The sequence below is a fragment of the Portunus trituberculatus genome, chromosome 37, assembly GCF_017591435.1.
Source record: "Portunus trituberculatus isolate SZX2019 chromosome 37, ASM1759143v1, whole genome shotgun sequence".
Lineage (NCBI taxonomy): Eukaryota > Metazoa > Arthropoda > Malacostraca > Decapoda > Portunidae > Portunus > Portunus trituberculatus.
The window spans coordinates 20,577,411-20,604,910 of NC_059291.1; the positions used below are offsets into that span (position 1 = coordinate 20,577,411).

At 41.0% G+C, this 27,500-nt stretch overlaps 2 protein-coding genes across 2 annotated transcripts; both read right to left on the bottom strand.

Annotated features, from left to right (window-relative positions):
- Positions 1-9,120: 9,120 nt before the first annotated feature.
- On the bottom strand, positions 9,121-10,376 carry LOC123514382. The gene is made up of 2 exons (XM_045272268.1): positions 9,511-10,376; positions 9,121-9,191 (listed from the first exon to the last, which is right to left on the bottom strand). Exon 1 carries the CDS (start codon positions 10,368-10,370, stop codon positions 9,837-9,839), a length of 534 nt encoding a protein of 177 aa, XP_045128203.1. The 5' UTR covers positions 10,371-10,376; the 3' UTR covers positions 9,121-9,191; positions 9,511-9,836.
- An 853-nt stretch (positions 10,377-11,229) lies between these two features.
- Positions 11,230-12,678, bottom strand: LOC123514155. Its single transcript, XM_045271805.1, has one exon. The coding sequence runs from the start codon at positions 12,676-12,678 to the stop codon at positions 11,230-11,232; it is 1,449 nt and encodes a 482-aa protein (XP_045127740.1).
- Between the last annotated feature and the right edge of the window lie 14,822 nt (positions 12,679-27,500).

Consider the following 27,500-nt stretch of genomic DNA (forward strand, 5'->3'; position numbering starts at 1 on the left):
GACAATGATTTTCTTGAATGGAATGGTACTGCCATCAAGCCAAGTGTTTTTTCTCACTGAAACTTTATCACGGCAAGCTCTCTTGTAACACATCCACGATACATTTTCGTTTGTCTTTTTAATTATCAATTGATGTTTCTTTTTACACCTTTTCTCTTTTTCTATGATATTAAAGTTCTGCAGAAATTTAACAGAGTCTTCTTCGGTCAAAATATTGGTAGATAACCACTGAAAGTTGTAGTTCACATCCGTCTTGTCCACGGTCGTCTCAAACGTGCCGCGTGACACCCGACTGTGTATTGTTGTGCCCGTTAATTACTATTGCATGAAGTAAGGCGCGTCGCAAGGTAGTGCGCATTAAATCCTTTTTTTGTGCAACTATCTTTCATTTCTCGAGAAAATGAATGTCATATTCGTATTCAGTACCAAAAACTGTATTAATGATGAAAAAATTAGTGGCGACCTCCAAACAGAAAAGATATATATATATATATATATATATATATATATATATATATATATATATATATATATATATATATATATATATATATATATACATATATATATATATGTATGTATATATGTATATATATAAACACACACACACACACACACACACACACACACACACACACACACACTTATTCTGTGTACTATGTAACATGCATTTGCAATCATTTCAGTATTAATTATTTTTGAAGTTCTATCTCAATACATTACAGTGGAGACTCAATACTCAGAACTGAATTCGTTCCAAATGGCTGTTCGAGTATCAAAGAGTTCAACTAACAATATCTATAAATCAGGTTATTCGTTTTAATCTTAGCAAAACTTCAAAGGAGTTTTTTTTTTTTTTTTTTTTTTTTTTTTCTTCTTCTTCTTCTTCTTCTTCTTCTTCTTCTTGCCGGAAGTGAAGGCTGGTGATGGATAACATAAAAGAGGAGGGGAGAAGAATGGGGAGGAAAAGGGAGTTCATCGAAGGACCAGTCATCATCCAAGAAAAAGTCTTTGTAACTTTTCTCCTGGTGTGATTCCTGTCAACCCAGTAATGGAGGGCTTTGGCTCATTAACACTTGCACTCTCACTAGATTCCTTATTTTCATCACTAATAAGCCTCTTTGGTGCCATCATAACTTACTAAATGAAAAACTACAGACCGAACGCAGAAGAATGTTGTTTTCTCAAGACTGCGAGAAAACTAGGAATGCTCACCGGTATTCGGTATACTGGAATATCGGTATTACTGGTGATACCGGTATCAGAACAGGACAATGGTGGCAGCAAAAAGGGAGAGGACAGAGCTTTGTTTAAAACCCAATGTGAGACCCTTCGATTAAAAGATATTTTCACCACTAATAAGCCTTTGGTGTTAATTTAAGTTTATAAATGAAAAATTACAGACAACACATGAGAACGTTAATTTGATGGCTGCAGCAGCATGGCTGGCAGAGTGGGAAGGAGAGGCCAGGAAGCCTTTGTTTACAACCATGTGAACATTCAACTTTCAGGCTTTTTTTCAAGTATTAAATCAAACATTTGTGTTCAAGTATAGAAAAGTTCAACTATTAAGTTGTTCGAGTATTGAGTCTCCACTGTGTGTATGTATATATGATTTTGGTGAATAGGATGCCATCCATCTATATGCTATACCACTATTCCTAGTAAAGTAGTGTATGTGAGACAAGGCTTTCTCATTTCATATTCTGAAGGATTTCTCACATTAAGTAATATAAAGTTTATTATTATTTATTATTATTTTATTTATTTATGTATTTATCTATTTATTTATTACTATTTTTTTCTATCTATACACTACATCCATCTTCAATGCTTCACTTACTGCATAATGAATGGTCAATCAGCCTTGTTAGCTTGTCATGTACTCTCCTCTCCTCTTTTTCATGTGTATCTAGATCATGTACTGAGAAATTGTTCCCTAAAAACATTCCTTTTGCAACATGGGTGTCAGCAATTTATTTCATCCAGGTTGTCTCCATTTTCCTTCTACATCATCCACACTTGTGTCATACTTTTCTATTTCACATTGCAATCACTTTTGTTTGCCTTCTCAAAATTAAGCATTGATAAAGTCACTGCAGATTTTCTTTTCATTGTTTTTACTATCTAGATATAATATATAAATTATTCTATATGAATCACCTTCTGTGATAAGAGGGTTCAGCTTGGCTGTACAATTTAGTGCCAGGCTAAATGAGTACAGCTACCATATTTATTTGTATCATAATGCAGGATAGAAGAATTAGATGGAAGTTTCTCCTAGTGCTCTATGACAAAATATGGCTTGTTATTGTTATTGTTCTTTAGGAAAGTGTGAGTTTGGTATATTGATAAGTAACCAAATACCTTTAGGTCATATTTAAAACATTTTTGGAATGTAATATAATCTTTTTCTTTTCTTTTTTTCCACAGGAATTACTAAATAAAAAATCTTATTACATACTATTTTGTTTTAACCTTTTTGAATGACCTTTTAGATATCTATTTCTAAATTATTTCTTAATATAAATAAGAGAAATTTTGAAGAGTATCCTGAATTGAACAGAACAAAAGCTTTGTAATGAAGTACAATAGTAACAAATTGTTGGAGCCTATGTGTTTGTTAAACAGCTGGAGCTATTATCAGTAACAGAATTGAGCAGGGATACAGAATTATTGTCTACTCCATTTATGTAATGGAAAATTATGTCAAGGTAGTGGCAGACACAAAAACGGGTGGAAAATTCAAATATTTAGTATGGCACTCTTTAAAATTAGCATGAAAGAAATGCAAGCACAAACAAGTATGTCACTGAAAATGTTTTAAGGAAAAGGAAAGAGCAATTTGCATGAACATGAACTATGAAAGGTAGAGATTGGGGAAAAATTTACATGAATGCAGATGATGTGGTAATGAGAAAGACTAAAATGTGTCCGTAAGATAAGAAAAGTTGTCCTAGGAATGATGGTTAGTAATATAGATCTTACCAGGAAAGGAGAAAATAGTATGGAATGTATTATATATTTGAGTGGTAGATGATCATTAGATGATGTTGAGGTCTAGTGAAAGCAATGTGATGAATAACTAAGCATTTATTGAATAAGATGGGGGTGGACTGGTTAGTTATATGGAGGGGATGTATTGAGTAATTCTGGTAAAAGTAAGATAGATTATTTACATTAGGTTGGAAGATTAAATATGACAGGGTTAACTATATTTAAAATACTTTGTAAACTGATGTAGTTGGAGTGAAAGCTGTCAAACACCTGTTGAGATTTTTATGTTTGTAAGGTTTCAGTAGAAAGGGTATTTAACAATTATGTGGACTCTCTCTCTCTCTCTCTCTCTCTCTCTCTCTCTCTCTCTCTCTCTCTCTCTCTCTCTCTCTCTCTCTCTCTCTCTCTCTCTCTCTCTCTCTCTCTCTCTCTCTCTCTCAATGAAAGCACCAGCATCTCTTCAACACGGTCATTATCATAAATTCCTAACCAATTTTTGTAACTACGTCAATGAACGATAAAGTTAGCAAGGAACTGGAACAATTTTGCAAAATATCACTGTACATGTGCACTTTTTACAACCTCATGGTTGTTGGCTGGACTATAAAGTCCAGCCTCTTGGTTACCATTATGAATAAGCATTGATAATAATAGAATTATTATTATTATTATTGTTATTGTTATTGTTATTATTATTATCATCGTCATCATCATCATCATCATCGTTGTTATGACAGTAAAAGACTTAACGAGAGTTCGCTTTAAAAATGTAAGTACGTAAGTATGCACTAAGTATATATATATACATACATACCTTTTTTTTTTTTTTTTTTTTTTTTTCTTGGGGGTCGGACTGCCAAGGGCAACAGTAAAAGACTTAACGAGAGTTCGCTTCAAAACAGGAGGCGTAGGGGCGGGGTCGGACTGCCAAGGGCAACAATATGTTAAAAAGAAAAAGAAAGCGCCCACCGGAACTGCAGTTTCTCTAAAAGATCTGAAAGAATCTGCCAAAAAATACGGACAAATGTCTTGGCATCTCTTTTAAAAGAGATGGGAAGACAATGCCCATCAATTTGAATGAATAAGTCGATGGTATATAATTTTATGCTCTCTGTTGCGGCAGCGTCTTAAGATCTTCATTGTTTGCAAGGAGGGTAAAGGTTATGAGTAGAATCAATGGTTTCTACCTAATACATGTATATTCCTTGGAATAGGATCCTCGACTGGCAGCGCAGCCTCACATGGGGCACGTGCTGGAAGATTGTCGTCTGTACATACGTGCTATAAAGCGTCACATGCTTGCTTACATAGCACCGCGGAACATGATTAGGCAGCAACAGTAGTAACAATAGTGGTAGTGAAATCCAATGTTATTCAAACTTGGTTACGCAACATAGTACATATGAAAAGACGAGGAAAACACACTGCTCTAAGCTCGCTCCGTAATGGGGGATGGTGGCTGGGTGACAGCAGATGACCGAGGTGAATTACACACACACCGGTTATTGTTGTGGTTACCACTTCCGGCTCACAATCGAGAGGAGCTGGGTTCGAGTCCCGGGAAGCGGCGAGGTAAATGGGCAAGGTTCTTAAATGTGTAGCCCAATTTCACCTAGCAGTAAGTAGGTACGGGATGTAATTCAAGGGGTTGTGGCCTTGCTTTCCCGGCGTGTTAAGTGTAAGTCCTACCCGAAGATCGGTCAGTATGAGCTCTGAGCTCTGTCAGTAGGGGAAAGGCAGGATGGGTAACCAGCAGACGACCGTGGTGAACAACACACACACACACACACACACACACAATAGAAAGGTTAAAAGGAGAGAACGGGATGGTGGAAGACACAAAAAGTATGGCAGAACTGTTAAATAGTAAATTTCAGGTCTTTACTAAGGAATCCAAATTTATGAGTTTCTACTCTAGAATAGTTGATAAAGTACAAGAGAGAGAGGGATGGATTGACTATATTTATTTAGATTTAAAAAAGGCATTTGATAAAGTGCCACATGAAAGATTACTGTGGAAGTTAGAGGAGAAGGGTGGCTTAAAAGGAAGCACATTGAGATGGATGGAAAATTACTTGAGGGGGAGAGAAATAAGGACGGTAGTTAAAGGTATGAAGTCAAAGTGGAGAACAGTAGACAGCGGAGTGCCACAGGGGTCAGTATTGGCACCAATACTTTTTCATATATATATATATATATATATATATATATATATATATATATATATATATATATATATATATATATATATATATATATATATATATATATATATATATATATATATATATATATATATATATATATATATATATATATATATATATATATATATATATATATATATATATATATATATATATATATATATATATATATATATATATATATATATATATATATATATATATATATATATATATATATATATATATATATATATATATATATATATATATATATATATATATATATATATATATATATATATATATATATATATATATATATATATATATATATATATATATATATATATATATATATATATATATATATATATATATATATATATATATATATATATATATATATATATATAAACATGCCAGAGGGAGTAAACAACTACATAAATCTGTTTGCGGACGATGCGAAACTGTGCAGAGTTATAAAGCAAAAAGAGGATTGTGAAATACTGCAGGAAGACATAAACAAGCTCTAGAAATGGAGTAAAAAATGGGAGATGGAATTCAATGTGGACAAAAGCCATGTCATGGAAATGGTAAAAAGTGAAAGACGACCAGTGGGAATCTATAAGATGGGAGATGGAGTAGAACTAGAAAAAGTAAGAAAGGAAAAGGACTTGGGAGTGACGATGGAAGAAAACAGTCAACCGGTAAGCCATATTGATAGAATTTTCAGAGACATATAATTTGCTAAGGAATATTGGATTAGCATTTCACTACATGGACAAAGAAATGATGAAGAAATTGATAAGTACTATAATAAGATCCAGGTTGGAATATGCAGGAGTTGTGTGGATCCCCCATGAAAAGAAACACATAAGGAAATTGGAGAGACTACAAAAAAGGGCTACAAGAATGGTTCCAGAATTTAAAGGGATGACATATGAGGAGAGACTAAAAGCTATGGATCTACCATCCCTGGAACAGAGAAGGGAGAGAGGGGATCTGATACAAGTTTATAAATTGATTAAAGGAATAATGAGAAACTAATCCTGAGAGAAGAATATGACATTAGAAGATCGCACAGTAAGAAATTGAGGAAGGGAAGATGTCTGAGAGATGTTAAAAAAATTTAGTTTCCCGCAAAGATGTGTTGAGACTTGGAACAGTTTGAGTGAGGAAGTGGTGTCAGCAACGAGTGTGCATAGTTTTAAAGAAAAGTTGGGTAAGTGTAGATATGGAGACGGGGCCACACGAGCATAAAGCCCAGGCCCTGTAGAACTAAAACTAGGTAAAATACACACACACAGTGTAGTGGTTAACACACTCGGGTCACAACCGAGAAGGCCTGGGTTCGAGTCCTGGGCACGACGAGGCAAATGGGCAAGCATCTTAATGTGTAGCTCCTGTTCACCTAGCACTTAGCAACAAGAAGGTAGGGGATGTAAATCGAGGGGTTATGGTCTCTCTTTCCCGGTGTGTAGAATGTCTCAGTCCTGCCGAAAGATCGGTCTACGAGCTCTGAGCTCGCTCGGTAATGGAAAAGTCTGGCTGGGTGACCAGCAGAAGACCGTGGTGAATTATACGACACGAAGAAGGGCATAATTATCAATGGGTTAAACTAAAAGGAACCTGTAAAAATTCAAGTAGGAAAAAGAACAAAAAATGGTAGCAGAATATGTGGTAAGAAGTGTTCAGAGAGGTGAGGTAGTGGGTGAGCGAAATTGAGAAAGTGCACAGACTAAGAAAATTACAGAGGGAGGAAGACCACTGAAAGTCAAGTTTAGAGCACAATCTACAGCATCAGAGATAATATAGCATGCGTGGAGGTTGGGCAAGACAGTACGGTTCAAGAAAATTTGGATAAAACGGGACATGAATAAGGAGAGAAATCAAATAAACGATCTTATAAGAGAGACAAAGGAAAAATATAATGAGAACAGATCGTTGGTAGAGAAGTTCTTCTTGAGGGTCAAAGACGAGAGGATGAGGAAGTGGTACTTGACAAGCAAAGAATAAGAGGAGTAAGTAATGTAAGTAGAAACAGTAAAATGGTCAACAGTATATACAAACATAAATGGTATAATATCATCGTTACAGGAAGTTAATAATTACATTAAGGTAAAACAGCCAGACTTCATGGGCATAACAGAAACTAAACTAAATGAGCCAGCAGAAAATGTAAAATTGTAATTTTTGGTTAAGATCTAGGAATAGTAAGAAAGAAGGAGTGATGTTACTGAGGAAAAGGTATGTGGCAGAAGTAATCAAACTTAAGATAAAATTAAAGGAAAAGGGAAAAGAGATGTTGCAGTAACATATGTAACACCAAAAATTATTGCTTGGAATCAAGAGGGATGTTGATAAATACGGGAAATTCTTAAAAAAAAAAAAAAAAAAAATGTTGCAAGAAAGCAAGAATATAATACTTATGGGTGACTTCAACTGCAAAAAAGGTATGCTGGGAAAAGAGTCGTGGGGATATACACTACTAAACTTAATAATGATTAACACTGACACAGTGGATTAGGGAAACTACATAAGTTGCACGAAATGAGGAGGCATTGAAAGTCGACCCAGGAATACTTCGCAGAAGCTGAGTGGAATCAACTATATACAGCAAATAAAGTAGGGGAAGGTCGGGTAAGACGGACCACTTAACAGAATATTGAGTCTAGAAACCACATTTATTTGAGTTTTGGTAGTTTGTGGGTTTGTGGCGGTGCTTTGGGATGTTATCCTCGAAGTCCTCACCCGGATCACGGTTTTCAAAGGAAAACAATGAAGCACAAAAATTTTCAAAATAATGATTTTTACTGGGCCCAAAATAAAATGATGGGGGTAAGACGGACCCCCAGGGTACCATCTTACCCCGCAAACTGAACATGAAGAAACAAATCCTTATTGGCATAAAGCACAAAATAATGAAAAACTCTTCCTCGTCATCATTGTATCCTTTCACATTGCCCATGAGCCAAATTTATTGATACAAATCAAACGAACAAACAAACAAAAAAACAAAATAGAAAAAACTCTCCCTCATCATCATCTCTCCCTGCACAACTTAATGACATAAATCACACACAAATACCTCTTCCTCAGCACACTGCTCATGAGCCCAGCTTTTGCAATTAGCACAACAAACCCACTCTTCCCCTCTCATGGGGTCCATCTTAACCCATTGGTAAATATTCAAATGTCGAGACGTTTACCAAAGTATGTATGTTTACTATGGCAATTTATGGCATCTATATATCATGTATACACTCATGGCCATGTATAACATAAATACTAAATCATTATAATAACTATTTCAATATAAAACAAGCAGTGCCTTACCTTGTGCGTATAACATCCGCACTGCATAAAATGACAATTTCTTTCCTTGTGAAGCGCAGTAATGTCATCATTGTTGAGCGACGTGAAGGATATCTAGGAGTCAAATTTTGAAACTTGCCCTTTATGCTTCTGTCTTACCCCATGGGTCCGTCTTACCCCATCTTCCCCTACAAGGGAAGCGGAATGTATTTATGAATATTTATAATGAAGGGATTAAAAGATATGTTCCCAAAACCGGAATCAGTGAGGCGGAGAGAAAGGAAGATTGGTATAGCATAAGATGAAAATTAGCAAAAGTGAAAAAGGAAGCAGCATGGAATAGATGGAGAAAAAGAGGAGGAATATGATTGATAATTGGGAAGAATTTAAGGTCGTAAGAAATTAATATGTACAAACACTAAGAGAGGAACAAACGAACAATGAGAAAGATACAATTGACAAATGCAAAATTGAGCCTCGTATAAGTATATTAATGAGGGAAAAAAAACGCAAACAATAGATAGATTAAAAGTTGATAATGTCATATATGAGGATGCAAAATCACAGGCAGAAATAATGAATATAAGTGCTACTGTTACCGCCGCAGGAGGCGGTAGATGATGATGATGATGATGATGATCAGGATAATGAGACCCTCACGTCGACGCAATTGGTATATTTGGTCGAAACCTAGAAACGAACATTCACCTTAACATCGGTAATTTCAGTAAATAGCAATACTCACGCCCCTCCAGTGAAATGAGCAAGAGAGAGAAGAGCCCTTCACTTGATGAAGGTCGAACTCATCTCTCTCTTGCTCTTCACCATCCGAAGATGAGCATCATAATAATAGCAAAACAACAGTACATCTTTAATACATATATATTACGTAAAGGCACTCGTTCACAGCCTCTGACTGTCCCGAGCACATATCAAATGTGTCACAGATATTATTAATATTCTGAAGTGCACCAATAAGTATCACTAACTTCAAAGCACTTTCACTTACGTGTTACGGGTCTGGGGTGTCCTGGTAAACTTAAGCGGTGGTAAACTTCTCTGCACACGAGACCTTCAACAACACGTCCTCCTCCTTCGGACCTGTGCTGTATTCTCCCGCGGGCCTCACTGTGACACCCAGTCTCCCTACATATGAGGTCATAGGTCACCGATGCTGGCCATTTGTATAAGGCGTCTTTCTTCGCTTAGGCCCTACATCAGCATTTCTTAAACCAAAACATGGCTCTTCTGCTCTCTCTCTCTCTCTCTCTCTCTCTCTCTCTCTCTCTCTCTCTCTCTCTCTGGTGGTAGCGGCAACACTCCCCCTGTCGAGTTTCACTCGAAACTAAGCCCTAATTTTTCATCTCCAACTCCTTCTAGCCAACACAGCTTCGTAACCGGACGAACAAGTGTTGAGCTCTTCGTTTTCACCCTCACCTTGCGAACTTCACCATCTTCACTCGGCATGGCTTCTATAACCAATCCTAACAACCACTTGTTTCGTGGTAGAGACGGTTCAGCAATGATGACCATGTCTCCTCGCTGGAGGTTGTGTCCTGATTTGAATGTTCCTTGCCGTTTCCTCAGGGTGGGGAGGTATTCTCGAGTCCACCTCTTCCAGAATTGGTCTGCCATATACTGAGCGTGTTTCCATCGCCTCCGATACGTGTCTCCCAACGTCGGTTTGTCTTCAGTGGGGAAGCTGTTAGAGTTCATTCTCAAGAGGTGACGAGGCGTTAGTGCTTCAAGATCATTGGGGTCGTTCGATGAAGGGGTGAGTGGTCTACCATTGATGACCGTTTCTACTTCGCAGAGTAGAGTATGAAGACGCTCATCATCCATCAGTTGAGAGCCTACTATCGCCTGCATAACCCTTTTCACGGTGCAGATTTGTCGTTCCACACGCCGCCCATTTGTGAAGCTCTTGGAGGGTTGAATTGCCACTCTATCTGGTTCACCAAGAGTGTCTTTCTAACTTTATCATCCTTACTCCAACTGATGACTGCGTCACGTAGTTCTCGGCATGCGCCGATCATGTTGGTCCCATTGTCCGAACGGATGTGTTTCGGCAGTCCTCTTCGAGCTGCGAATCTCATAAGGGCTGCAATAAATGAGTCAGTACTAAGTGTTGCAAGAACTTCCAGGTGAACGGCCCTGATAGTCAGGCAGACAAAGATGCAGCCCCATCTTTTTACCCGGGCCCTCCCTTGCTTTACCATAAATGGACCGAAACAATCGACTCCAGCGTATGTGAATGCCGGTGCGCCTGACTTCACCTGGACTTCTGGTAAGTCAGCTGGTCGTCCCTTATTAGGCTTCCAATTGTTACGCCGGCAGATTACGCAAGTGCGTAATAGTCGGTCCAGCACTCTACGGCAGTTCGGGATCCAGTAGGTCTCGCGTATTCTAGCGAGCGTGTATTCCCTTCCCAAGTGTCCGGCCTTGTCTTCATGTGTTTCCCTCACTATGAGTTCCGTGATCTTACTTTCTTTGGGTAAGAGGATGGGATTCATTCGATCTTGCTGAAGGGCAGCTCTCCTCAACCGGCCGCCTACCCTGATCAAGCCTTCCGCGTCTAGAAAGGGCTCCAACTGTCTTATCGGGCTCTTCTCAGCTGCTGTCCTCGTTGTAGCGCTTTCAGTTCTTCAGGAAAGTATCTTCGTTGCACACACTTCAGTACTACATACCTCGTTGCTTCCATTTCCTCTGTTGACAGAAATTTCTCTTGTCAGGAGCCTCTTTCCTTGTTGCCCCGCCACGTTATGAACCTCCTCAGCCATGTAGTCCCTTTCAGTAGTCGATACCATGAGGAGTATCTGTTCCACAGTTTGTCTAGGGTTTCTTCCTTCTGGGTAGTGGATGTCATCAAGGTTCCAGTTTCCTTTTTCACCTCTGGGTCATCGCTTGGAACTCCTTCCCTTGTCACGCCTTCCACTGGCCACTGATTTTTGTTGAGCAATAGAAAGGGTGGTCCTTGGGTCCACCTACTACACCCTCCAAGCTCGTCGCCACGCAAACCGCGACTAGTGTCATCTACGGGGTTGAGTTCCGAGCTCACATATCTCCACTGATCTGGATCAGACTCTTCATGTATGACAGCTATGCGATTCGCCACGAATGTATGGAAGCGCCTTTCAGTGTTTCGTATGTATCTCAAGACAGTGGTGCTGTCTGTCCAGAACAATGACTGTGACACGGACAGGTCTAGTTCCTTTCGTAATCGCTCGTCCGCCTTTGTAGCTAATACCGCCGCACACAGTTTTAGTCTAGGTATGGTTAGTTGTTTCAGGGGGGCCAGTTTGGCCTTGCCATACACAAGGGCAACACGGTGTAACCCCATCATGTCTGTGAGTCTCAGATAAGATACAGCACCATATGCTCGCTGAGACGCGTCGCTGAAGTGATGCAGTTGGATATCTGTAGTGGTGCTCTCGATGTCATGTTGGTAACAACGTGGAATCCTTATGTCCTTAAGGTGAGGTAAACCTCTCAACCACCTCCTCCATGCTTCCTTTGACTCGTCGGCTAGGGGGTCGTCCCATCCTGTTCCACGCCTGCATTCTTCTTGAAAGATCATTTTGGCTCTGATGACGCATGGAGCAAGGATGCCGAGTGGATCATAAAGGGAGCTAATCATACTGAGGAGGCCACGTTTTGTCTCTGGTCTGGTCGGGATATGAACCTGTACTGCAAGTTGATCCTTCTCTAAGTCCCACAGGATACCCAAAGCTCTTTCGGTGGGAAGTTTGTCCGTCAGTGGAATTTCCTTCACTGCCGCTGCCCTCTCTGTCAGTGGGATGGTTTGTAGTACTTTGCTGTAGTTGCAGGCCCACTTCGTGAGTCTGAAGCCCCCTTTATGCAATAGGTCTCTCAAGTGGTGTACAACAATTGTCGCCTTGCTCGTGGAGTTCACTGAGAGTAAGAGGTCGTCCACGTAAAAGTTTCGATTTGCCTTCGTGATGGCCTCATGGAGGTCTCGGCCGTGATCTTGGAATGTTCGCTGTAGGGCGTATGCTGCACATGACGGGCTCCAGACTCCTCCAAACAGATGTACTTTCATTCTGTATGTCTCAGGAGGTTCAGACAGTTCTCCGCCTGGCCACCACAGAAATCGAAGGGCGTCTCGGTGTTTTCGTGGTACTAGAACTTGATGGAACATTGCCTCAATGTCCGCCATTATGGCCACTCGATCTTGTCGGAATCTGAGCAAGACGCCCATCAGGTCATTGTTAAGATCTGGCCCTTGCATTACTTGATCATTCAATGAAGTCGACATATATGTCGCTGCACAATCAAATACTATTCTTACCTTTTCCGGTTTCTTGGGGTTTAATACTGGATGATGCGGCAGATACCAGACTGTTCCAGCTGCTGGCAGAGAGTCCAAGTGCGATGCGCGTTCCGCATGTCCCTCGTCCACCAAGCGTTTCATTTCCCCTTTGGTAACGAAGACATAAGGCTGGATCTCTCATCAGGCGTCTTCTGAGTTCTATAAGCCGTCGTTCTGCGAGTTTCAGGTTATTCGGTAGGCCTGGTTCCTTGTATCTGAATGGGATAGGCAGTTGGTAATGCCGATCTACTTGTTGCGCGGTTGATGACCATAATTCTATTACCCTTCGGTCTTCCATCGAGATAGTATCTCCACAATGAAGTGAGAAGTCACTTCCTAGAATGGAACCATACCGAATCGCACTCTGTTGCCTCTGTGCTATCGCTGTCATCCCGGTAGTGCGCACGTTCGTTGCTCCAATAGGCTCCCCATCTTCAAATCTCATAGGGCCATTGACGGTCCAGCCGAGGAGAGTTGCGTTGCAAACGGCTCTCCATCTCCTCCGGCCCTTATTTCTAAAGGCAGTAGGGCTTGTGGTGTGTCTAGACCTATGAGGAGGTCCACTCCCCCTGGTATACAGGTCGGGGGAATGTCTTGAAGGTGAGGCCATCTGACTATGTCTCTATTCTTAGCAATTGAGCCCTTCAGAGAGGACGGCAGCGATGGTACTATGAGTACTTTGCAGAGAAAGATAGAACGGTTCCTCCTTGTTCCGATACCAGTCAGTTTCAAGTTGAGTTCTTCAGTGGTGACTTCCTTTCCTTCATCCATGATGGTTCCAATGGATAGCGTTATCAGTTTTTCCTTGGCATGCAATTGATTGGCCAGATCGCGGGTGCAGTAGGATCTGTCACTGCCCGAATCTAGGAGGGCTCCGGTGATGACGCCTGGTTCTTCGCTCCACTCCTTCGTAACTCTAACTCTGATAATGGGGAGAGCAATCTGTTCCGCGCCATTTAGTCAGATCCCTGTCGGGAGTTCTCCACTTTCAATTCTCCTCTCGTTGATTCCCTTGTTGATTCTCCCCTGACCCAACGGTGAAGATCTTTCTCAGTGTTAGGGGTGGTGTTTTCGGCCTCCCATCTTGCTCTCTTGTAAGTCGTTGCTCGGTAAGCATCACTGGTAGAGGGAGTCGAGGGCGCCGTACCTTTGAGCGGTCTGCGTCGGTCTCCCCTCGTGAGCGGTTCAGTTTCTATGTCATCAATGAGGCTCCTTGTCACTGTTTGCTGGTTACCTGCGGCTTCCCACGGACGCGCCTCGCGTCCGGTGTTACGTGGGGCAGTATGTAGCAGTCTTGAGTGGCGTTGACTGCAGCCACTCATGCCACACTTAACCCTGCGCACACAATTCTTTATCCAGTGTCCTTGTCTAAAACAGGAGAAGCAGCGGCGGTCCTGTCTCATTAGCTTCACGCGCTCCCCCACGTCCATGTTGCGGAACTTCCCGCAGTCACTCGCCTCATGGTTTCCCTGGCATATAAAGCATGATTCACCTTCCATCTCTGTGGAGGTAGCAGTGACGAGTCCTATAGCTCGTTTCGTGAATTGGTTTGGGCGTTCTTGTTGCGCTCGTTGCTGCATTTCTCCTGAGGCCGCTACAGGTAGGCGCTTTTCCGTCCTCCTCACCACTCTCACTATGAAGCCTAACATCCACTCTGCTTCACTTTCAATTTCACCGTTTACTTCTTCCCAATAGTCCATCTCCTTTTCGTAGTCAGTGCTCAGCTCCCCTGTAAACCTGTCCGTGATGATACGCAGTATTTCATAGGCATCAATTTGGTTTAGTGCTCCAAATTGTTTTAAGTTGTTCACACAGGAACTCAGATTATTCCTAAAGGTACGTAATCCTTCGATGTCTTCTAAGCTCAGGTTTGGGCCGTACATGACCTCCCTCACTAAGAACTGAATGTACTTTCGCTGATTTCCATGCCTGTCATTCAGTATCAACCAGGCCTGCTGGTATCCCTCCGTAGGATCTGCATACCGGTTGCACCCATGAAGATCTTGTTTAGCCGAGCCAGAGTATGCTGAGATGAGCAATTCCAATTTCCGCGAATCTGTTATGTTGCCCGACCGAACGTGTTTCTCAAAATTGTCCTTGAATGTCCAATACTCGACGCACGTCCCTTCTTTAAAGGTGGGCACAGGCCTCTGGTTGAACTGCATGATTGTGGTCATTTCTTTCATCCAGTTTCCACTTGTTGATGCCTCCGTTGTGGGCTCCCGAGCTCCCAAGTTGACGCTTCCATTTGGTGCAGTGAGCTCGTTCCTTCTCCCGTCGCCCTCCCCCTGGTTGGGCGTCTGTCCTTGCGTCTCGAACCGGGATGAGTCTCCCCTTTGTGTCAGTGGCGATTCAGACGCCATGGCGTGGCTGACGTTCTGCTTCAGCGACATCTGTGTTGCGTGATCTCTTCCTGTTGCTTCTGGAGCATAGAGCGCAGCTAATTCTCGGTGCACGCCTTGCAGTGTACTCATGAGATGGTCATACATTTCCTTCATTTGGTCACTCCGCTGTTCTGGCCAAATTTGCCTTCGGGAGCTCGTTCTCTCTGCTACACTGGGGCTCGTCTCGTTGCCACTCTACTGCAGGAGGACTGGGTAGTTCCTCACTACTCGGTGGGCTGCTTGCTTCTGCTTTATTCTTTGCCATCTCCGTTAGGACACGACGATGGTGCCTCTCGTGGGCTTAGGTAGTCGATCCTCTCCGTGATACCCTCGTGTGCTTTCGAGTCCGTAGCACACTCTCGTGTGCCTGCTGAGTCCGTAGCACACCCTCGTGTGCCTGCTTAGTCCGTAGCACACCCTCGTGTGCCTGCTGAGTCTGTAGCACACCCTCGTGTGCCTTCTGAGTCTGTAGCACACCCTTGTGCGCCTGCCGAGTCCGTAGCACACCTTCACGCGCCTGCCGAGTCCGAAGCACACCCGCGTGCTTGCCGAGCGCTACACACCCTCGTGTGCTCACCGAACTTGTGCCACGCCCTCACGTGCCTGCGACCAGCACCTTCGTGGCAGTACGCCTCGACACGCGAGCCCACTACAACACAACACGTCTACCACTTCGAGGAGAGAGAGAACTGACGGGGAACGAGAAAGAGAGCTCTAACACTTACCAGTTGAGAGAGAGAGAGACTTACGGCGGGGAATAAGATGGCACCTGGACGGGCACTCACGTCTGGCACGACGTGGCAACCGTCCCTCCTCTCCGGTCCTTTGCTGGGCGACGGCGCTCCGTTGCGGTCGTCCCGCTGGGTCGCCAGCGGTCCCCGCAGCAGGGACACGTACGAGCGCACGCACTTGTCTGGCCGCCGTCCCACGCTCCGCTCTGCCCCGCCCGCCACTCCTGGGGTCAAAGAGAAGGCCAGCCCCGTCGGTCGCGCCTCTGCTGTCCACTCGCTTCTGGTTGCCCCACGTTTCGACTGTTACCGCCGCAGGAGGCGGTAGATGATGATGATGATGATGATCAGGATAATGAGACCCTCACGTCGACGCAATTGGTATATTTGGTCGAAACCTAGAAACAAACATTCACCTTAACATCGGTAATTTCAGTAAATAGCAATACTCACGCCCCTCCAGTGAAATGAGCAAGAGAGAAGAGCCCTTCACTTGATGAAGGTCGAACTCATCTCTCTTGCTCTTCACCATCCGAAGATGAGCATCATAATAATAGCAAAACAACAGTACATCTTTAATACATATATATTACGTAAAGGCACTCGTTCACAGCCTCTGACTGTCCCGAGCACATATCAAATGTGTCACAGATATTATTAATATTCTGAAGTGCACCAATAAGTATCACTAACTTCAAAGCACTTTCACTTACGTGTTACGGGTCTGGGGTGTCCTGGTAAACTTAAGCGGTGGTAAACTTCTCTGCACACGAGACCTTCAACAACACGTCCTCCTCCTTCGGACCTGTGCTGTATTCTCCCCGCGGGCCTCACTGTGACACCCAGTCTCCCTACATATGAGGTCATAGGTCACCGATGCTGGCCATTTGTATAAGGCGTCTTTCTTCGCTTAGGCCCTACATCAGCATTTCTTAAACCAAAACATGGCTCTTCTGCTCTCTTCCTCTCTCTCTCTCTCTCTCTCTCTCTCTCTGGTGGTAGCGGCAACAGCTACCAATCGGTATTCACCAAAGAAAACAAGTTTGAAGGGACACAAACAGGTCACAGGGACAAGGAAATGAGAAAGATCCATGTAGAAGTCGGGGAAATCAGGAAGATTATGAAAACCTTGTGTGTGAATAAGGCTCAAGGACCGGATGGAGTGTCAAACTGGATATTGAGGGAATTTCATTACCAGCTGGCAAATATACTACATAATATCATAGTGTGTTCTTTTAAAGAAGGAAAAATCCCTCTAGACCAGAAAAGGGCAAACATTGTACCAATTTTTAAAGGAAGTAACAAAGAAGAACCATTGAACTACAGACCAGTGTCCTTAACAAGCGTGGCTGCAAAAATAGCTGAAGTAATAGTCAAGGACAGATGGATGCAACAACTAGAAGGGTCACATACAATAACTGGAAGACAATTTGGGTTCAGAAGTGGAGGATCTTGTGTCACAAACCTATTGACCTTTTACACTAGAACAATAGATAAAATTCAGGAGATGACGGATGGGCAGACTGTGTCTACCTGGATCTAAAAAAAAGCTTTTGATAAAATACATCAAAGATTACTATGGAAAATTAGAAATATAGGTGTTTTACAGGGAAAAGTATTGGATTGGATAACAGACTTCTTAAAGGACAGAGATAAAAGGTGAAGAATCAAAATGGTGCAGAGATATAAGTGAAGTTCCACAGGGAACGGTTCTGGCCCCTGTAATGTTCTTAGTGTATATCAATGATGTGGTTGATGAGGTGAACAGTTATATAAGCTTATCTGCAGATGACGCAAAGTTACTGAAAAGAGTGGAAAATGACATGGATTGTGAAATGCTACAGAAAGACTTGAATAAGATACATGAGTGGAACAAGAAATGGGAAATGAATTTAAAGCAAAAAAGTGTAAAGTGATGGAACTACGGAAAAGCAAAAGAAGGCAGAAGAGATCTTACACTATGGGAGGGGCAGAAATTCAGAAAACGAGAGAAAAACCTGGGTAGGCTATTACAATAAATGGCAATTTATCACCGGAAAAACACGTCAACAATATAGTTGGGGAAACATATGAGTTACTAAGAAAAATGAAATGAGCATTTTTTTTTTTCATTCAAGAGGGAGACCTGCCAAGGGCAACAAAACATTAAAAAAAAAAAAAAGGCCCCCTGAAACTGCAGGTTCCCTAAAAGATTTTAAAGGAATTAGCTAAAAAATATGGACAAATGTCTTAACACCTTCCTCTTAAAAGAAGTCAAGTCGAAGGAAGATGGAAATACAGAAGCAGGCAGGGAGTTCCAGAGTTTACCAGTGAAAGGTATAAATGATTGAGAGTACTGGTTAACTCTTGCATTAGAGAGTTGGATAGAATAGGGATGAGAGGAAGAAGAAAGCCATGTGCAGCGAGGCCGCAGGAGGAGGGGAGGCATGCAGTTAGCAAGATCAGTAGAGCAGTTAGCATGAAAATAGAGATAAAAGATAGAAAGAGCTGCAACATTTCGGCGGTGAGAAAGAAGTTGAAGACAGTCAGTCAGAGGAGGGGAGTTGACGAGAAGAAAAGTTTTTGATTCCACTCTACCTAATAAAACTGTATGTGTGGAACTCCCTCAAACATGCGAAGAGTACTCCATGTAAGGACGGATAAGGCCCTTGTACAGTGTTAACAGTTGGAGGGACGAGAAAAACTGGTGGAGACGCCTCAGAACGCCTAACTTCATACAAGCTGTTCTAATAAGAGATGAGATGTGAAGTTTCCAGTTAAGATTATGAGTAAAGGACAGACCGAGGATATTCAGTGTGGAAGAGGGGGAGAGTTGAGTGTCATTGAAAAAGAGCGAATAGTTGTCTAGAAGGTTGTCTCGAGTTGATAGATGGAGGAATTGAGTTTTTGAGGCATTGAACACTATTTTTTTTTTTCTGCCCCAATCAGAAATCTTAGATAGAGTAGAAGTCAGGCTTTCTGTGGCGTCCCTGCGTGATCTATTGACTTCCTGAACGGTTGGTCGTCTCTGAAAGGACGTGAAAAGATGTAGGGTGGCATCATCAGCGTAGGAGCAGATAGGACAAGAAGTTTGGTTAATAAGGTCATTAATGAATAATAGAAAGAGAGTAGGTGATAGGACAGAATCCTGATGAACACCACTGTTTATAGATTTAGAACAGTGGCCGTCTACCACAGCAGCAATAGAACGGTCAAAGAGGAAACTTCACATGAAGTTGCAGAGGATAGAAACTGTAGGAGGCCAGTTCTGAGATCAAAACTTTGTGCTAGACTCTATCAAAAGCTTTTGACATGTCTAATACAACAGCAATGGTTTCACCGAAATCTCTAAAGGAGGATGACCAAGACTTAATAAGGAAAGCCAGATCACCAGTAGAGCGATCTTGACAGAAGCCATACTGGTGATCAGACAGAAGATTGTGAAGTGACAGAGGTTTGAGAATCTTCCTATTGAAGATAGATTAAAAAAACTTTAGATAAGCAAGAAATTAATGCTATAGGACGGTAGTTTGAAGAGTTAGAACGGTCACCCATTTTAGGAACAGGCTGAATGTAAGCAAACTTCCAGCAAGAAGGAAAAAATAGAAGTCGATAGGCATAGTTGAAAGAGTTTGGCCAGGCAAGGTGCAAGCACAGAAGCACAGTTTTTAAGAACAATAGAAGGGACCCCATCAGGTCCATAAGCCTTCAAAGGTTTAGGCCAGCAAGGGCATGGAAAAAATCATTACGAATAATTTTGATTGAAGACATGAAATAGCCAGAAGGAGGAGGAAAGGGAGGGACAAGCCCAGAATCATTCAAAGTGGAGTTATTAGCAAAGGTTTGAGAGAAGAGTACAGCTTTAGAGACAGAAGAGATGGCAGTGATGAAATAAAGGAGGGAAAGATGAAGAAGTAAAGTTACTGGAGATGTTTTTGGCCAGATATCAGAAGGATTAGAGGTGAGAAAGAGATCAAGAATGTTGGGTGTGTCTCCAAGACAGTCAGGAATGAAACGAGGTGATGAACGAGGTGATGAAAAAATTAGTAGAATACATGATTCGACCTAAACTAGAATATGCTGCACTTATAGGGTCACTACATAATAAAAAAGATATAAGGAAGATAGAAAGGATTAAAAGAGCTGCAACCAAAATAGTTCCAAGTTTGAGAGACCTAACCTATGAGGGCAGAAATATAAAGTGCATGAAATTCAGGAGATGGAAGGCTCAAGTACCTTTTGTGGGCAACCTCTCTATGATGTATAGCATGAGAACATGCTGTGATAAACCAAGGTTTAAAAGGTTTAGGTTGAGAAAAAGAATAAGGAATGTATGCCTCCATGCCAGACACTATCACCTCCGTTATACGTGCAGTAGAAAGAGATGGGTTTCTGACACGGAAACAGTAATCATTCCAGGAAAAATCAGCATAATACCTCCTCAGGTCTCCCCATCTGGCAAAAGCTAAACGCCAGAGGCACCTCCGCTTTGGGGGATCCTGAGGAGGGATTGGAAAAACAGGACAAGATACAAAAATGAGATTGTGATCGGAGAAGACCAATGGAGATGATAGGGTGACACCATAAGCAGAAAGATTAGAGATGAGGAAGAGATCAAGAATGTTGGGCGTGTCTCCAAGACGGTCAGGAATACGAGTAGGGTGTTGGACCAGTTACGCTAGGTCATGGAGGATAGCAAAGTTGAAGGCTAGTTCACCAGGGTGGTGAGTGAAGAAAGAAGAAAGCCAAAGCTGGTGGTGAACATTGAAATCTCCAAGGATGGAGATCTTTGCGAAAGGGTAGAGGGACAGAATGTGCTCCACTTTGAAAGTTAAATAGTCTAAGAATTTACTATAGTCAGAGGAGTTAAGAAAGAGATAGACTGTACAGATGAATTTAGTTAGAGAATGACCATTGAGTCTAAGCCAGATGGTGGAAGACTTGGAAGATTCGAGAGCGTGGGCATGAGAGCAAGTTAAGTCGTTGCGCACATATACGCAACATCCAGCTTTGGAGCGAAAATGAGGATAAAGAAAGTAGGAGTTAACAGAAAAGGAGCTACTGCCAGTTGCCTCAGACAGCTGTGTTTCGGTGAGGAAAAGAAGATGAGGTTTAGTAGAGGAGAGGTGGTGTTCTACAGATTGAAAATTAGATCTAAAGACCGTGAATGTTGCAGAAGTTAATGTAGAAAAAAGTTGAGGGAGGTGTCAAGACATTTGGGGTCGATCTCAAGAAAGGAGTCCGAACTGGGGACATTTCTGGTCCCCTCCCCAGAATGGGACTCCGAGGCTGGGTTTGGAGTGAAGGATGTATGTGTGGTAAGTGCATGAGGCTTTGTGTGAAGAAGGAGAATTTTCTTTAGAGGGCAGACTGTGACTGCCCCCTTGGGTTGTGAGACACAAAAGGAAACGTTCATCGAGATCACAACTAGCTTTAATGGAAGGTTCACTCACTTGTTCAGTCTTATCTTTAGGTGTTAGACTAGAGTATGCACACTGTGCTTGCGTCTGAAAACAGAAATAACATACAAGCTTACAGATGCAGTTGGTCATTAACAGCAGCAATGGATTTAGGTATACTCTATACATTGCTGCTGTTAACAATATGATTGTTCCTTGCCAAACATATTGTTATCATTATTATTTATTTATTTATTTATATTTATCTATTTTTTTAGTGTAATAAATTTGAATTTATTGTTATACCAGACGCGCGCGCGCGCGCGCGCGTGTGTGTAATAATAATAATAATGATAATAATAATAATGATAATAATAATAATAATAATAATAATAATAATAATACGGTTTATTAGTAATTGCAGTGCATACAATACTGAAAATATACATGTGTGTGTGTGTGTGTGTGTGTGTGTGTGTGTGTTCACTTAGTTATATTGTACAGGGGTCGAGCGGGGCTCATAGTGTCCTGTCTCCATATCTGCATTTATCTATTTTTTTTCTTTAAAGCTAAGCACATTGTGTGCAACAACAACTTCATCATTCAAAGCATTCCACTTTTTCACCATTCTATGTGGAAAACTGTATTTTCCAATATCCTTCATACACTGCCTCTTACTGATCTTCTTTGCATGTCCTCTTGTTCTTCCAGCTTCTGTCACCAGCACCAGGTCTTGCTTGTCTATCTTTTCAATGCCATTAACCATTTTATACATTGTTATTATGTGTGTGTGTGTGTGTGTGTGTGTGTGAGAGAGAGAGAGAGAGAGAGAGAGAGAGAGAGAGAGAGAGAGAGAGAGAGAGAGAGAGAGAGACAGAGAGAGAGACACTTCCTCACACACAGGGTTCGATTACTGCCGTGTCGCCAACGAGAGACTGGTTACTGGAGGAGGATACGCAACTCCAGTCTAGTCTTCTCGAGAGTCTTCTTCTTCTCGGCATAAATCATTCACCAGTACTCCTACTATGCAATCTTTTCAGATTTAATATATTTACATTATTAAAGAATATAAAACTGAGTTTGTTCACCCATATGATGGGAGAATTAAGGTAATATAGGATACCATTGGGGAGAATGTTTGGATAGCACTGTGTATTACCTGAGTTGTATCCTTGGCTGGATTGGCTATACTCCTTTCCCTCAGTAATTCATGCAGGCTTCATGTCGCATGTTCATTTTATTTGTGTACCTGTATGCTGACTACGCTATTGTCTTCAGTTTTTTTTTTCTTTTCTATTTTTATTTATATATTTCAAGATTCATTTTAAGGAATGAAGTGATTCAGAATGTCTTGAGAACATAAGAACATACGAAACTGAGGGAAGCTGTAAAATACCGCCAGGCCTACATGTGACAGTCCATGCGTGAACAAACCTACCTAATTCCACCTATCATCCTCATCCATAAATTTGTCTTTTTGTTTTTTAAAGCTCCTTATTGACTCAACTCTAACAGTATGATTAACGAGTTCCATAATTCCATTCATCAACCATTCTGTTAGAGAACCACGCAGTTTCTTCCCATTTATTTCTTAAATCTAAATCAATGAAGCTTAAACCCATTTTTTCTGGTTCTGTCCTGGCTACTGATCGTAAAAACTTTTCTCCTGTCCCCTTTGTTAAGACCCTTAAAGCGGGTTCACACGTATCAATATGCGACTGAAATTGCAAGTCGCTGGAAGTATCGACAGTGCCATTTTAGTCGGAACACGTTCACACGTTGCGACTGGGAAGTATCGGTTGGTTGGCGGTAAGCGAATGTAAACATGCTCAACAAGATGTCTTCCGAAGCGGTAGCTGGCTATTTACAGTTCTTTTAATTGGCGTACCGAAAGCTTCAATTAAATCATTACAAGTATTTACTACTCATCTCCAACAACACCCTGCATAAAAGGAAACAGTTGTTGGAGAGTGGCAGCTATATCTCACTGAACGTCGATTTGCGTAACTTTTTTTTTTTTTTTTTTTGCCGTAAAACTAATTCTTAGGGTTCCAGAGTGCTCTTTCCGAAATCTTCTCTTCATCTGGACAGCACATTTTCAAACCTTTCTCCGTGACGTCACAACGTAAACAAAGTCGCAAATCGACTGAACAAGACCAACATGTCGGTCTTGTTTTGCGACTGGTTTCTCCAGTCGCTAGGTACCGATATTCAATCGAAAACTCTACCGACTTGCAATTTCAGTCACATGTCGACAAGTATGAATCCCCCTTTATACCACTTTAATACTTATATCAAGTCCCCTCGTAACCTACATCTCTGTAGTCTAAGAATGCAAATTTAGTATCTTCAGTCTCGCTACGTATAGGGAATATCTGTCATCCCCTGTATCTTTTTAGACATTCCCTTTTGCACTGATTCGAATAAACCTGTATCCTTCTTATAATGTGGGAACCAGCAGAACTGCACAGCATAATCTAGATGAAGTCTAACCAGCGTCAAATATAACTTTAATGTTATCTCGGGACTTCTGCTTTTTACACTCCTAAAAATTCATCCTAATATTCTATTTGCCTTATTTCTAGCCTCTATGGATTGTTTTCTTAGACCAAGTTCCGAGATTTTCTTTTATGTAAGAAGGAAAAGCTGGTCAAGCACAATATAAAGAATACAATAAAAGGCCTTCTCAGATGCCAGTCTCCGTGTAGGCCCGAGAGAGAGTTTGTAAAAAGGAAGGAATAAATGTCTTGGAACACTCTTAAATGAGGTCAAATCAAGTTAACTATGTATAACTCCTAAATCTTTTCATATTCTGAACCTACCAAGGCCTCGTTTATCGTACCTATTGTGTGGATTTCCTCTACCTACGCTAATTTATCAAGTACTTTGTATTTGTTAATGATAAACTGCATTTACCATCTGTCTGTCCATTCGTTCATCCTATCGAAATTTGCCTGCAGAGCAATGGCATCCGAATCTGACCTAATTAATCTACTTATCTTCGTGTCGTCCGCATATTTGCTATTATCATCACTAATTCCACTATTCAAATCATTGACATTCATTAAAAAATAACAATAGCCCTAAAACTGATCTCTTTGTCACCCGACTAATTACTTAATCCCACTCAGACATATCACAACTCTCTGTTGCCTATCGTCCAAGCACGACTTTATCCAGCCTATTAGTTTCTCTTCTATCCCTTGCGCTCTAATCTTTCTCAAGAGCCTCTGATGCGGCACTGTGTCAAACGCTTTACCAAACTCAAGGTATAGAATGTCATAACTATCACCATTATCTGCCGCCTCATAAACTCTATTATAAAAATTCAGCAAGTATGTAAGGCACGGCTTTCCCTTCGTAAACCCCTGTTGAGAGTGGTTCATCAAGTTGTGTTTGTCTAAACTCTAGATGCTTCCTATGTTCTTCGCTATTATTGACTCCATTAGTTTACCTACAATTGAAATTAAGCTGACCGATCTATAATGAGACGTTAGAGTTTTATCTCCTTTCTTGAATATGGGTACAACAATGGCTTGCCTCCACATTATCGCTACCTCACTTGACTCTAGGTTCATTTAATTTTCGGAAGAATGTTTGAACGTTGGTCGAGAACGGTCCCGTAAGCTGCGTATCCATGTTTCCACAGAACCATTTATCGTCGTAACACCTGGAAAGGAGAGGCGAACCTCTCTCTCTCTCTCTCTCTCTCTCTCTCTCTCTCTCTCTCTCTCTCTCTCCTGAGTCGAGTAATAGGTGATTAGTAAGTGAGGATGTAACAAAGCTCATCCATTCGACTGTTCTGTAATAGGACTGTATACATACAAGCTCTACGTGGCCTGCCTGAGAAATTATTTGTCAAAAGGAGTGTGTGACTGAGGGAGCATCCGTGTCCTATTTGGAATTCGTTCCTCGTGGACAAAAAAGAGAAAGATTACTATTGTCTAAGTTGAGAATACAGATCGTTGCCATTGCATGGATAGTGATACAAAATAACAGATAAATCAGTAAACGAAGAGACAACAAAAACAAGTGTTTTATAGTATGAAAATTTAGGTCAGAATACAATGCACGTCCAGTGATGTGATAAAATATAATTACAATTGATTACCCAATAAGAAGGCAAACGAAAATGAATAGCGACAAACAAAATTAGTACGTTATAATATGTATTAAAATAGAAATGGAGATTACTGAAGTTTCAACATGTCCAGTGAAATAAAATTAAATGGTCACTGAGCGAATAACACTGGGAATTAATTGTTGAATAGTAATGCATGGCAAGAAAACGGATTAATACGACATTCCAGCATGTCTATAGTGATAGTATAAGAAAACAAAGACGTAGCAAACTAATAAGCAATTGGAAAATTAAAGAAGACTAAATAAATGGCTGCGACAGAATATAGAATCGGCTGTCACCTCAAGTTTTGTCTTCTCTTCTGAAGTTTCAGCATACCTAGTTATATAATGTAAGTAAAGATATAGATCAATCGGCAAAGGCGGAGTGGAATAAAGATAAGCACATGACATAGAAGCAGAGTCACTTGTAACCTAAAGTTTTTGCTTCATGTACTGCCATCTCTACCAAATACGCTTTCTTGTACACCCCATTCCGTAAAATTCGCTTCTTCTCGTTTAGTTGTCTCCAAAAGGTGAAGCAAGTGGCTGCTGGGTCGCCCGCCGAGCAGGGAGGAGAGAGGAAGATCACCGCTCCGGAGTATTGGGAGGGAGGCTGCAATCGTTAGGTAAAAGTAATCAGGGACTGATTATCCATTTCGTAAGTGGTCACAACATATAATTCTGATATTTTTTTTTTTTGAGTTCGGGGAAAGCAATACAGTATTGCTGGTTTGAGAGATTCTTTAGTTAGGAAAATAACTGTAAAGTATGTGACTAAATGTCTACCACCCCGAGCTTCGACCGTTTATTTGTATACAGTATAGGTAAAATAAACATCTCAAAACTCTCCAAGCGAATAAAAAAAATGTTCTCGGTTTTATTGCTTAGTTTATATTTACGTTTTCTTTAAGTTTGCGTTTTTTTACTATTATTTATCTCTATTAATATACCAGTCAGCTAATCATACAAAACAACAAATACAAAAGTGATGTGCCTATAGTACATTTTTGTAGGCCAGCGTAGCTTCGTAGGCCAAGGCACCGTGCCTTGTCTGCCTGATGGGTAATCTGGTTCTAAAAGAATAATCTGTAAACTTTGCGTGATTCTCTTTGAATTATTAGTAATCAGTCGTTTCCACGAAGAAGGTTCTTGCTAGAAAACACGACGAACATTTCCAGTGTTGAAGTCCTCTTACTTTACCGCCTTTCACAACACAGTATTATGTTGTTGAGATGAAGACAAATGTGAGTATTGAGTGGTAAGAAAACACAAGTTGAGACAAGAAAATAAAGTACCTTGTCTCAACTTGTGTTTTCCTACCACTCAATACTCACAGTATTATGTACCTACATTAGTTAGTGCAGAACGTTTAATTCCTTCTTCTACTCATTTCTTTAATCTTGACAAGGAAAGCTTTGTTCACACATGAATGCTTCTGCAGGTTGATGAAGGGAGCATGACAACCCTTCATTCATAAAACACGCTCTGGAACTAAGAGAAAAAGTCGCCTCATACGTTAATCTTATTTCCTTTCTTGCATTCTGACCTCGAGAATTGCAGACAGTTTACTTAATTCTTAGAATTACACCATTATATATATATATATATATATATATATATATATATATATATATATATATATATATATATATATATATATATATATATATATATATATATATATATATATATATATATATATATATATATATATATATATATTGCTCCGTAACCGTGGAAGAGGGTGGCAGCATCAGAGTAATCCTTATGGCCACCCTAACCCAAGTTTCCTCTGCTGGCCTTCATAGCGACCTGTCCTTGCCGTCTATCCGTTCTCCGCGGCGATCTGATGGCGTGAAGGGCAGCGGCGTAACTATCTTGTGGTTCGTTCCTTTGCAGGGGGCTGTGCAGGGTGATGTAGCGCCGTTTAGAGTCGCCAATCTACCTCTGGTCCTTGATGTGGTCACCAATCTGGCTTTTAATTTTATCTTATTCTTCTTTTTTTAGGCCAAATGCAGCATTGCAAACCACAAATTTAGATCTGCAGCGGTATTAAC

Bases quoted from the DNA above. Each gene is read 5' to 3' on its own strand.
- LOC123514155 (XM_045271805.1), bottom strand. From the start codon at position 12,678: ATGGCGGACATTGAGGCAATGTTCCATCAAGTTCTAGTACCACGAAAA.
- LOC123514382 (XM_045272268.1), bottom strand. From the start codon at position 10,370: ATGCAGGCGATAGTAGGCTCTCAACTGATGGATGATGAGCGTCTTCAT.